This window comes from Capricornis sumatraensis, chromosome 5 (assembly GCF_032405125.1).
Source record: "Capricornis sumatraensis isolate serow.1 chromosome 5, serow.2, whole genome shotgun sequence".
Taxonomy (NCBI): domain Eukaryota; kingdom Metazoa; phylum Chordata; class Mammalia; order Artiodactyla; family Bovidae; genus Capricornis; species Capricornis sumatraensis.
This window is the reverse complement of record NC_091073.1, coordinates 43,466,039-43,479,835: the sequence shown is the minus strand read 5'-3', so window position 1 is coordinate 43,479,835 and position 13,797 is coordinate 43,466,039. Positions and strand designations below refer to the sequence as shown.

Below are 13,797 nucleotides of genomic sequence, written 5' to 3'. Positions count from 1 at the left end.
TGAGAAGAAAAAAAAAAGTCACACTAATTAATGACTGCTCAGCTTCTTTGAAAATGTCAGCCCTCTAGTTTAGTGATATTTAAAGGTGATAAAATCTGAAGCAATTTGTAATTTTATCGCTCTAATGGCCACATTAAAAAATGTAATAAGAAATATCTGAAATTCTAATAATAGATTTTATTTAACTCAGTCATCAAAAATAGTCAATTTAACATCAAAACAATATAAAAATTGAGAAAATATATACTTTTTCTTTCATAGTAAATTCTAAAATCTCAGTGTATTCTTATAACACATTTCAGTTCAGACTATGCACATTGCAAGCACTCAACATCCACATGTGATTATGGTTTTACTGGACTGCTGCTGCTGCTGCTGCAAAGTCGCTTCGGTCGTGTCCGACTCTGTGCGACCCCAGAGAGGCAGCCCATCAGGCTCTGCCATCCCTGTGATTCTCCAGGCAAGAACACTGGAGTGGGTTGCCATTTCCTTCTCCAGTGCATGAAAGTGAAAAGTGAAAGTGAAGTTGCTCAGTCGTGTCAGACTCGTAGCGACCCCATGGACTGCAGCCCACCAGGCTCCTCCATCCATGGGATTTTCCAGGAAAGAGTACTGGAGTGGGTGTCATTGCCTTCTCCGACAACACAGTCTAAACATCACTAATTCTCCAATAGTATTTGAGTTTATAGAAGGTCCTTATTTCTATTTTTCAAAAAAGGTAAATCACATTTCCTGTTGGAAAAAGTAATAAGGACAATATGTTGTTTTACCTGACGAAAAAATCCTGTTTCATTTATTCTCACTCCACTGACTAGGCCATTAGCCGAGTGGCAGTTAAAGCTTTTAACTAAGCACTGTGAAAACTCAAGTAGTGACTAATTCTATTTATCACATTCAAAAACCATTCTTATCTTAGAAGGTAATTATCTGAAAATTTGACCATAAAATAGTTACATATTTTATCATCAATATACTTCTGTGAAAGGTGTTGAAATCCCTGAATCGAAAACTAAATTTTCTGATGACTTATCTTTTCTATCTGCATATATAAATGGGCAAAATAATATTTACTTAAAAGACCATCTCAAAAAAGTGACAGTTTTTAGCACAGGACTTGGTTTCATTTTTTAAAATAGTGGGAGTATTATTATTATGGAATATAAATATCAAAGTTAGCACACTGCATCTTGCTGTTCATTTTTAGTACACTCACAAAAGGAGAAATGAAGAAATGTTTTGTTTTCAACATTTTTTTTTCTAAGTAGACTTCTCAGGACTTGTGGTAGAATAGTCTACCTCAGCAAATTCTCACTGGATCTGCAACTATCTAAAGAATCACACTGTCACAACAATTATACAAAATTGGCTTGGAAGGAATTAAGGTAAGGAAAAACTTGATTACGTCAATAAAAATACAATGGCTAGGGTTGGTAATTTACTTTAGTGTGGTATTTCATAGCACACTTTGCTGTATCTCTGTAGCTATGCAGCACAGCATCTATTATATACACACTCAAAACTTTTTTTGAAAAATCCATCTCATATATTTGTCAATATTTTATGAAATGCTAACTGAAGACTAATTCAAATCAATGTCTAATTCTATTGGACACTTGATTCAGGGATCTTAAGGGTAAACCGTGCCAGGACAAACAGAAGACAAGGAATGGTATTGTGTGTAAGAAAAAGACAAAACATGCTTCAGCTCAACAAGGCATGCTGTGCATTTGGGAAAATTATTTTTAAATGAAGAATTTTAATGCCTAAGAGACATGTGGAAAGCAAAACATATGAGATTTACTACAGGAATAGCTGAGGACATGTTAAAAATCATCTACAACTTACAAAGGCAGTAGGAGAGGCCAACAGAGGTTAGACCATATTTTATAAGTAACTAATAATGAATGTGGGAGTTAACCTGGCCCCCGTATTGTAACTGCCTGTGAAGTAGTACATCAGGCTTGAGATGCCTCCTCATCATTTCACAACAAAAACTTGAATATGAGGGAATGAATGAGGCCAATTGACAACACTAAGGATAATTAAAATGCTAAGCTCTAGAAAACTTGATTATTGACTCAAGAGAAAAAGAAGTTATGAAAAGCCCTCACATTCCTTTACTGCAGAAAGGATATATCCTATTTTAGTAATTACCTGTGCCTGAATTTCAAAAGTTTTGAGTTTTCATTTTTATTAATGCACATACATCATTTAATAATCACATGAATTTTAACAAAGACAATTTCCCCTGAAAACTGCAGTGCTGAATTTCTTTGCTTTTCTACTATTTACTTGCTTATCTAATTGTACCTAAGAAAAATGTTACTTCAAACTCCAAATAATCAAAAATTCTACACTCACATTCCTTTAATGTAGACTCCTAGGCCACCCTCCACCTTCTTTTCCAGTTCAGAGAACTTGGAGTAACCCCCACTCCTTTCTCAGCAACCCCTCCTACCACTCCAATAGTTACTTGGTCCCTCACCTTAACATCACTTCTAATCCAACACCAGGATTTCTACAACAGTTTCTTAACTTAGAACACTCATCAGACCATATCATTCTCCTACCGCACACTTTCCATTTGCTCTTACATATCTCACTTAAGGATAGCTCATGGCCTTTCCATTCTCATCATTTCTCCTTTACTGCTTATGGCCCAGCCATGTCAACAAACCTGCAATTCTTTCAATGTGCACAACCCTTCATGCTTCTATCATTTTTTAATCTCTGGTGTTCTTTTAATCTGAAATGATTTCCCGCCCCCCTCATTATCTATCTAGACTCTACTCATTCTTCACAATCCCATTTTCAAGGAAAAGCAACAACTTTCTGACTTCTTTGGGTAAGTTGAGCCACTTCCCTGAGATACCCTGAGCAAACACACCATGAATACCCTGTAACAGCACTACATGTTATATGAGAAATGATGACTTAGCAAGTTATGCTCAACTTTCTTGAGAGCAAATGGTCTGTCTTGTTTATTTCTACAATTTCATCAATGTGCTATGACAGGAAATTGTGAGGCATTGGGTAAATATTGGCTGAACGAACAAATGAATGAGTCATCATCCAATCAGAGACCTTGAAAACTGTTTAGAAGATACTCATAGGAGATAACAAAATCAAATTTGCAGAAAAGACTAAATATAAGAGCTTATTCAATGACTTAGAAAATTTGATAGGAATTATAAGCTGATTCTGTACCAGCATCATGCTCTTTATGTATTAATTCTTCATCAACCCAATAACTACACACTCATGTGGTTGGCTATATCTGCAGATTCTATGGACATTCCTTCTACAACCCCAGTGAGGGAACCAAGGCAGATAGAGGTTAAATCTGTATTCTCAACCACTGCAGTAATATTGCTTTATGAGAGATATAAATCTGAATGATAGCTCCTGCTTTCAAATAGTTCGAAATGAAACAGACAGCATGGCCATTTGAAAATATTAGTCTGCAGTATGAGATTCATGTTATAACATTGTTATGATATGGGGTAGGGAGTAGGTGTGGAGAGTATAAAAGACTAACTATAGACATCAATGACTCATTCAAAGGAATTTTCACTTGGGAAGGAATCTCTGCTCTGAGATTTATCCTTCTGTCCACTTTGATTTTACCATTTGGACCTTTCTATACATTTAGGAACAACCTAAAAGACTCAAAAATGGATGTTTAAAACTAAAACTAAAATATTTAATCAGAAACCATTTGATGATTGAAAGCACAAGTTTCCAAATAAATATAGTACTAATTGAGATAAGAAAAAATAAATGATATTCTAAATGTGTCAACTAAGTTTCCAGTGCTTATTCAAAATTAAATAATTCAACAAATGTGTTTTTTAAATATAGTTTGGGAAAAAAGATGGGATAAAAGATATAAAAGAAAAAAATCTACATTTGAATTTTGTATTAAAAAATTTTTTTAAAAGCTCAAAAGATTTTTAAAGCCTGGATATATACACTTTCTAAATGAATGAAAAATAGCACTATTACCTAATCCTACAGAGCTGTAACTACCAGGATACTGAAATTCAGATTCTATAACTCAATAATAAAAGACAAAGGGGACAGCATTGATACTTACATTAAGCAGCTGTTCAAAAGCAAAACTAAATCCCTTCTTATAATCTGTGATTCCTTTTGCTGTGATATTATTCACGGCATCTTTCAACACTTTCTTATTTCTCACATTTGCTTGGACGAGGTGCTGAAAACAGCTTACATCCTGGGCATTGCTGTTAAACTGCAAAAGGTAAAAAGGTAAATATGAACATTAAAATCAATCATGTAATTTTCACTGAATTCATGTTATACTTCTCAATCCTAACACACTGCTTTCTCTTTCAGAAAGAAAAGTGAGCAGACTGGTAACAAAGGTGCACTAAAGATCAAACAGTAATTTCATCTAAGCCCCAATTCCTACTATAACAGTAATTAAGCCTCTCAGTTACATTCCTGAAGCTAGCTTGGTTTCCCTGATGATAAATTTGGGATTTGAGTTATGTGAGGTCCCTTCCAGCTCTCAAATTTTATGAGCATTTAGATTAAAAAAAAAAAATACCTCAACAAACAATGAAATAAATTCAGAATCCAGAAATGATATGATGATGCCTGCAGAGAATACAAGCAGAAACTGAGCATTTTACTTGCCTTGTGTAAGGAAAAGCTTAATGGAAATACAGTACATGGAATGATAGGAACGGAGGTTTAATATATTTGAAATTTGATGGTAGTCTCACCATGAGAGTTAAAACAGGAACGTAATCTGAAAGAATCAAGAACAAAAGTGGCCTTTCAGCACTATCACTCTAGAGGTTATACAAGGAAAACAGTTGAATCATGGAGCAAGAGAACGGGCTAGCAGGTCTCCACAGAGTTATTGCTGTGAGCAATAATGGCCTGAAGTCCAAAGAGGCTGCAGGAGGAGAAAACAGGCTCTAACATATCTGCCTCAAACTGAAATTTTAAGAAATATCACCACAGTAATTTCACCAACCATATACAAAGTATTCATACAGTTCACAGGATATTTCCAAAAAGATAGAAACAATAAGATTTCAGCAAGAAGACCAGGGAGCTGCTGTGAGGGGGATCATCCTATCATTTATTACCTCTGCTGTGTGTACAAGCCCCTTAGGCTCTTGGGGCTAGACTGTCACATCTGGAATAGAATAATAATAATAATAAAAACATTCTTGCTAAAAGGGACTAGACAGATCAAATATTGAAGATATCCTCAGATCAGAAACATAGGTGTGGGAGGGGGAGAGGGAGACTCAAGAGAGAAGGGATATATATATATATATATATAAACCCACTCCAGTATTCTTGCCTGGAGAATCCCATGGACAGAGGAGCCTGGTGGGCTACAGTCCATGGGGTCACAAAGAGCTGGACATGACTGAGTGACTTCACACACACACACACACACACACACACACACACACATATATAATTATGGCTGATCTGTGTTGTACTGCAGAACCAACACAATACTATAAAGCAGTTACCCTCCAATTAAAAAATAAATTAAAAAAAAGTGGATCATAAGCCAAAACATAAATTTTACATAGTGATTATATATTCTTACAACTATCATTCTTTTTTTCTCTGAAGGTCCTCCCTGAACACTAACATGATGAACTGTACAACTCATCACTCTATGAAGTGAACATTCACTGGCAGCCTGCTGTACGTCCCGGACTGTGTGTGCCAGCCGAGAGCCCTGTGCCTTCAGACATGAGGTAAATTATCCACACACATACACAAGGTTTGCTTTGTGCTGCATTGACTATTTTCTCTACAAATATTAAGCATTTCTGCTTTTAAAATGTGATCTACAATTAAGTTATTATTATCCATGAGAAACCTTAAGCATAGTTAAAAGACTTGCCCATACTCACACAGGAAATAGAGAATCAGGATTCAAGCCAGCACTGTGGCAGGAGTCTGGGATTTTAAGCACCCATGCAGCACCTCTCAAAATATTACAACAAGTCATGATGTGTTCTGTAAAGCCATATAATATTAAGCTCTAAGAGATAATGGGTTCTAATTCAGACTGTGAGCAGTGGGAGGTAAGTTTCCCCAAGAAATGGCATTTCCTGTGATTCCAAAGAAATGTTTCCTTGAAGACAGTAGAGAAGAACATTCTAGACAAATAGAACACATGCAAAAAGGCCCTTAGGTGACAGAGAGAAAGAAAGCAAAAAAAAAAAAGAAAAACAAAACAAAAACCCTCTTAGGGAAACATGAAAATGGAGATTTAGCTCAGTCATATAAAAATGACCTCAGGCAGGAGGCAGGGATGGACTGTGCAGTGTCTGATGGAAATGCTGAACAATTAGGAACATATTTTCTATTGAACAGCCAGTCACAAAAGGTTTTAAGCCAAATGTAAAATAATTTAACCTAGAACTTAAATAGCTCACCCTAGTTGCTGTTTGGGAAGTAGTTTTAAGGTGAGGAAAATGTAAAGGACGAAAAATAAGGAGAAGGCTACTGCAGTAACTTAGCTTTAGGAGACCAAGGGATTTTGTTATTCATGGAAGTGGTCAAAGAGAGGGATCCAAAACTTATTTTGGAGACAGAATCACTAGGCAGTGGTGGTGGACAGTAAGAAAAGAGTGGTGTCTTGAATGACTGCCAGGTTTCTGACATGGGTGTCTGGGTGGACGGAGAAGGGATGGGTTCAGGGACACTAGAGGATTAGAGAAGAGAGGCAGAGAGTTCAAGTGCGGGTGAGATTTCAATATGTGAGATACACAAATGAAAATGTCAAGAAATCATCATGTTAAAAGCAACAGGCTCAAAAGAAGTCTTGATTAAAAAAAAATGGAAAGCTTCAGCAGAAAAATTTGGTTTAAAACCATGTGAATAAAAGTGAAGCAGAGGAGGAGTCCTTGAGAAAACTGAGTAGGAGTAAGTTCCCATGGAGGCAGGAAGGAAATCAGGAGATGGGACTGTCTTAGATGACGGGAGGGGAGAAAAGGAAACCAACGATCTCAAGTAGAACACATCGTGGTACAGAGACAGAAAAGACGAGGACTTAAAGGAGCCCACTGAACTCATCCAGTCACACAGGCAGCATCTGCAGGCGGGGTGGAACATAACTGGAACGATGGAATGCACTGAACAACGGTGGGAAGGATTAGCCTTGCAGAGGCAAGTGTTCAGAGCACCTCGGCTGGGAGGCAGAGAAGGAAAAGGGCGGTCCCTACAGAGACAAACTAGGGTCAAGGGAAGTCTTCAAAGCGAAGGGTCATCAGAGCAAGAGAGGATTTATATTAAGAGAAAAGGAAGAAAATGATGTGGGAAACAGAACAGAGGTGAAAACCAAAGCTCTTGCGAAGACGGGGAAGGATGGGATACGGATGGCTTGTAGAGGAAACAACCCCTTAAGAAACCATGTATAGTGTTCACTTCATTGTTCCAGGAAAGAAGACTGAGGGCTGAATACAGACATTGGGTGTATGGAAATGTGATGTGGGAAGATGACACTATTGCTTGTGGCTTTTGTCTCAAATGGACGACAAGGCAAGGCCATCAGGGTAAAGGCAGAGGTGGAAGGTTTGGAGGGAGTATAGATAAAACAGGAAGTAAAAAGTCCTCATTAGAAAAGACCCTGATGCTGGGAAAGATTGAAGGCAGGAGGAGAAGGGGACGACAGAGGATGACTCAATGGACATGAGTTTGAGCAAGCTCCAGGAGATGGTGAAGGACAGGGAAGCCTGGCATGCTTATGGGGTCCCAAAGAGTTGGCCACGACTGAGTGACTGAACAACAACAAAAATGTCCTACACAGATAAATACTCAGTTTTGCTTTGAACGCTATGTTCAGGTACATCATATATATGAGAACAAAGCTCTGATATACTTGTTTTCTGTTTTTAATAAATTCAAACATTGAAAATTCTGTATCTTTTATTATTATTATTTTGTCTGTGCCATAGAGCATGTGGGATCTTAGTTCCCTGACCAGGTATCAAACCTGTGCCCCCTGCAGGGAAAAGTGGAGCCTTAGACACTGGACCAACAAGGAAGTCCCTGAATATTATCTTCAGATCTGAAATGCACTGCCTTTTTTCTCACATTATTTGAAAATTTGACACAATCTTAATCTACACATTCTGTTTTGAAAGTAGAAGAATGTGAGAATTCCCATGTTAGAAAGTAAAAGTGAAACAAAATAAAGCAAACATAAACAATAGATTGCCAATACATTAATAGTAAAATGTCTGACCTTAAAGAATAATTAGACATTATTACAGGGAATGTTATTATGTGATTTAGTTAAATCATAAAACTTGATAAAGTTACAAGTTATGTAAAAAATGAACATTGAATAATGTATTGCCCTGAGTCAGTTGACCTTGACCTGCTTTTAACACAGAAAAGCAAAGTATCTCATTAAGTCACTTCAACACAAACTGATTAAATGTAAATTTGATTCATTAAATACAAATTCAGTGATGTATAACAGAAATACCACAATTAAAAATGCATAAATAATGCAGAGAAAAGAATAACTTACAAAGTGTAAGTCCCTATGGCAAATTTTATTCTCAAAGAAAGAGATGAGAAATGTGAAAAGTTCCAGCTTAGGTAAGTATATATTTCACAGATATCTTCGGCTTACTTGCTTTTAGAACAGAAAAAGAGTAACAGATTTACTTTCATGAACTGAAACTGCACAACCTTCTTTAGACTTAACAACTTTACAACTGAACAACTATCACTCATAAAGCTTTGAAATACTGTACGGTGATTGAAAATATACTTAAGGAGTTATGCTTTTGCCATCTTTTAAGAAAATATTTATAACATATGTACACTTGACTAACCCTAAAAAGTGTGTTAGTTGCTCAGTTGTGTCTGACTCTTTGCGACCCATGGACTGTAGCCTTGCCAGGCTCCTCTGTCCATGGAATTCTCCAAGCATGAATACTGGAATGGGTTCCCATTTCCTTTTCCAGGGGATCTTCTTGACCCAGGGATCAAATCCAGGTCTCTCTTCATTGCAGGCAGATTCTTTACCACCTCAGCTATCAGGAAAGCCCTTACTAACCCCGCTGCTGCTGCTAAGTTGCTTCAGTTGTGTCCGACTCTGTGTGACCCCATAGACGGCAGCCCATCAGGCTCCCCTGTCCCTGGGATTCTCCAGGCAAGAACTCTGGAGTGGGTTGCCATTTCCTTCTCCAATGCATAAAAGCAAAAGTGAAGTCACTCAGTTGTGTCTGACTCTTCGCAACCCCATGGACTGCAGCCTACGAGGCTCTTCCTTCCACAGGATTTTCCAGGCAAGAGTACTGGAGTGGGTTGCCATTAACCTTACAGAGACTCAAATCCAAATTAACATCAAACTCGTTCCTTTCCTGATCCCAGAAAATTCAACCAAGTAGGTTCCTTCCTAAAAGTGCTCAGAAAATCTGCTTAGCACACTGAGACAGGAAGGTGTGTGGGTTAACGTATGTATCTGGGGTAGAAATCAGGCGGGATGTGTCTCTGCCCTAGAACTCAGCATTCTTTTGTTCTCCTCTTTCATATACCCTGCTCCTTCCACTCTTTTCTTCACTTGCTTGTCCACTTACCTCAACAGCCTCTCCTTATAAAAGGCTTTCATGATCTTCCTTGACTAGGTCAAATCATCCCCATTAAAAGTTCTCATAGGCCTAAAAATATCTTTTATATGGAATACATCATGTTTATAATTCTATATTTCTTTGTATGGTATTCTGATTAAACTGTCAACTGGATTAAAAGCCACGGTCAAAGAAAACATCCATCCTACCACTGTAATTGACATAGTAATAGGTATGCATATAGTTGGTATACAATAAACATAAACACAATATTTACTGAATGAATATGTGGACTTTAAGAAAATTAGAAAACAGGGCACAAACCTCAAGCAATTATTGAGCTAAAGGCTTCTAAGTGTAGGAACTGTATTTTAGTTCCCGATATCTTATTGAATGTGTACATCTGTAAATATACTTTGCCCAAACAGATACTACTAAAATATCCAAATGAAGATGTATGCAGAACACCCAGCATGGAGCCCAACACACAGTATATTTTAAATCAACTGCAACTCTATGGTTTTAAAAAGTATTTTAGTAAAACCATTAGTATACTCCACACGATGAAATAAGAATGGATTCCTATATTCACGAGACAGATTCATATAAGCAATATCAGGTTTAGTGAGCTTTACATAAAGTTCATTAGTGTAATGATACAAGTGTCCCTCAAACATTAGTTTAGTGATTGAAACAGTCTCTGAGCATAACCAGGAACAGTAAATGTTAATGCTTTCAATGAACTTTCCTATTAAATATCACAGTCAAGTACACACACCAAATTAAAAAATACTTTAGGGCCCAAACAAACTGTTAATTTCTCAAGTGAAATATTTTAAACCCTTGGTTTTGTAAAGGCAGTGTCTATTTTTTGTTTTGATATCCTATGCTGAATAAGAAAAAAAAAAAACACCACAAAATATTTCTGAGAGAGGAGGCTCTACGGCTCACTGGAACACTGAAAGGCTGGCATTGCCTGATACACACAAATCAAAGAAGCATCAAATTCCTAGAAAGCAACCCTGTTGAGGAATGGCACCTATAATAACCTTCACGGAGAACAAAAGCTCACCCTGAAGAGGTTGGTGGGCTCAAGCAGTTTTCCTCTGCAATGCTGAAGAAGCAAAGGGAAAATAAACCCAAAACTGATATTCTTCTACTTCGAACTGCAGAGAAAATGTGACCTATTAAATCACTGTCGATCACTCAGTATGCCTTTAATTACTTCACCTCTGTATTTCAAATTCTTTCTTCTTTTGCCATGAAGAAGTAATATAGTATAAAATTGTGGGCTCACACTGTGTAGATAGTCAGCAAAAACAAATCAAATTCAGACTGGCCTGCCTTGGAACATGGGTATTTTTTAAAACTAGAAAATAGGTGTAAAATACTGTATATAGTTGACTACTATAAATAGTTTATATAACAAATTTATGTTATATAAAATGATTTAGATGGAGTATCTAAGTTAAATAAACTGCATAAAATTTTGCACATCAGGCAGTAGTTTATGGTATCAGAAGCTATCCACATTCTGGACACCAGATGGCGATGCAGGAAAAGTAAAGCAAATTGAACAGCGGCTGTGATCTTTAAAGTCTAGGTTGCTTTATTCCTACCAAAATATTTTCCCTTTATTTTGATTTTTCCAGTTTTTGTAGGAAACAAGTAAATATTATAAAGAAACAACATGGTTATCCTAAAATCCTAGCTCATAGCACTTGCCCATATGCATGTGTACTTAGTAAAGTGAAAGTGAAGTCGCTCAGTCGTGTCCGACTCTTTGTGACCCCATGGACACCAGGCTCCTCCATCCATGGGATTTTCTAGGCAAGATTACTGGAGTGGGTTTCCATTTCTTTCTCCAGGGAACTTCCCGACCCAGGGATCGAACCCAGGTCTCCCACATTGTAGACAGACGCTTTACCAACTGAGCCACCAGGGAAGTCTAGTAAAGTAATGCTCAAATTCTCCAAGCCAGGCTTCAGCAGTATGTGAACTGTGAACTACCAGATGTTCAAGCTGGTTTTAGAAAAGGCAGAGGAACCAGAGATCAAATTGCCAACTTCTGCTGGATCATCAATAAAGCAAGGGTGTTTCAGAAAGACATCTATTTCTGCTTTCTTGACTATGCCAAAGCCTTTGACTGTGTGGATCATAATAAACTGTGGAAAATTCTGAAAGAGATGGGAATACCAACCACCTGACCTGCCTCTTGAGAAACCTGTATGCAGGTCAGGAAGCAACAGTTAGAACTGGACATGAAACAACAGACTAGTTCCGAGTAGAAAAAGGAGTATGTTAAGGCTGTATATTGTTACCCTGCTTATTTAACTTCTATGCAGAGTACATCATGAGAAACGCTGCACTGGAAGAAACACAAGCTGGAATCAAGATTGCTGGGAGAAATATCAATAACCTCAAATATGCAGATGACACCATCCTTATGACAGAAAGTAAAGAAGAACTGAAGAGCCTCTTGATGAAAGAGAGAGAGAGTGAAAAAGTTGGCTTAAAACTCATCATTCAAAACATGAAGATCATGGCATCTGGTCCCATCACCTCATGGCAAACAGATGGGGAAACAATGGAAACAGTAGCTGACTTTATGTTTTTCGGCTCCAAAATCACTGCAGATGGTGATTGCAGCCACAAAATTAAAAGACACTTACTCCTTGGAAGGAAAGTTATCACCAACCTAGACAGCATATTAAAAAGCAGAGACATTACTTTGTCAACAAAGATCCGTCTAGTCAAGGCTATGTTTTTTCCAGTAGTCATGTATGGATGTGAGAGTTGGAGTGTGAAGAGAGCTGAGCGCCGAAGAATTGATGCTTCTGAACTGTGGTGCTGGAGAAGGCTCTTGAGAGTCCCTTGGACTACAAGGAGATCCAACCAATCCATTCTAAAGGAGATCAGTCCTGGATGTTTATTGGAAGGACTGATGTTGAAGCTGAAACTCCAGTACTTTGGCCACCTGATGCGAAGAGCTGACTCATTTGAAAAGACCCTGATGCTGGGAAAGATTGAGGGCAGGAGGAGAAGGGTACGACAGAGAATGAGATGGTTGGATGGCATCACCGACTCAATGGACATGGGTTTGGGTGAACTCCGGGAGTTGGTGATGGACAGGGAGGCCTGGCGTGCTGTGGTTCATTGGGTCTCAAAGAGTTGGACACGACTGAGCAACTGAACTGAACTGCATATGTACGTACTCCTAGTCAAGAATGATTTTAAGTTTTTATATACTGTCAAATTACTTTTCAGATATATTGTGCCAATTTAAATATATGTATAATAGTCTGACTTCACTCTCACAAACACAACATTTTTACTTGCTAGATTGCAATTCAAAAGAATATTTCAATATTCAATTATTACTACAATTTGTTGATGGCAAGTGAAGTGAAACTTTTTTCATAAATTAGTTGACATAAACCTGTGGATAGTAAGTTCTACTTTTTCCAGTTTGTTGTTTACCTTCCAATTTTAAATTTTGAACCTGGATTTTATGACTTCTTAAAATAGTTTTATGCTTAGAAAACCATCTACTATTAAGGTAAACACATGTCTGCACTCTCTATTAATATTTGATGCTTTATTTGCTCAATTTACATTTTGGTGTTCAGTCATGGTAGACATTATTACCCCAATATTATGAAGTTACAATTAGATTAAAGTGCTTTTTCACATAGTCAATCTCCCTTTTATTGAATAATTTTTCATTCCTGACCCACCCTGTATAATAAAGATTATAGATACATTTCCTTTAATAACTGTAAATGTATTCCTTTACTATTTTCATTTTACTGGCTTTTAGCTTTTTATTAGTAATAATTAATATATTAGCTAACATGTACTGAGAAGCACAACTGTGCCAATCAAAACCTGTCACATATGTTAATTCACATAACCTTTACCAAGCTTAAGGTCTTAGCTGTATCATGGTTTCCACTGTGCAGTTGAGGAAATGAGGCTTAGAGTGTCAAAGAAAGTGCTCAGAGTTATGGAGAAACCAAGGTCAGAACTCTACTTCAAACTCCAACACTTGAGACTTTCTCTGTGGTGCCTCGTCACTTTCAGTTTATACCAGGAGGATAAGCTGCCATACTTTGTCATGCTACATTTTTCACTGAACTTCAGAATTATCTTCTGACAAATTAAAACCACATTTAGCAATAATTTTGGAACAAATTGGTATCTA

At 37.3% G+C, this 13,797-nt stretch overlaps 1 protein-coding gene across 7 annotated transcripts in view; it reads right to left on the bottom strand.

Annotated features, from left to right (window-relative positions):
• The window catches only part of CACNA2D1 (calcium voltage-gated channel auxiliary subunit alpha2delta 1), a 526,060-nt gene that overhangs the window by 87,020 nt on the left and 425,243 nt on the right, over positions 1 to 13,797 (bottom strand). For all 7 annotated transcript variants that reach the window (XM_068973034.1, XM_068973032.1, XM_068973033.1 and 4 more), the window contains exon 11: positions 4,097 to 4,255. In XM_068973034.1, the coding sequence (XP_068829135.1) occupies positions 4,097 to 4,255 (159 nt within the window). The remainder of the gene's footprint in view (positions 1 to 4,096; positions 4,256 to 13,797) is intronic.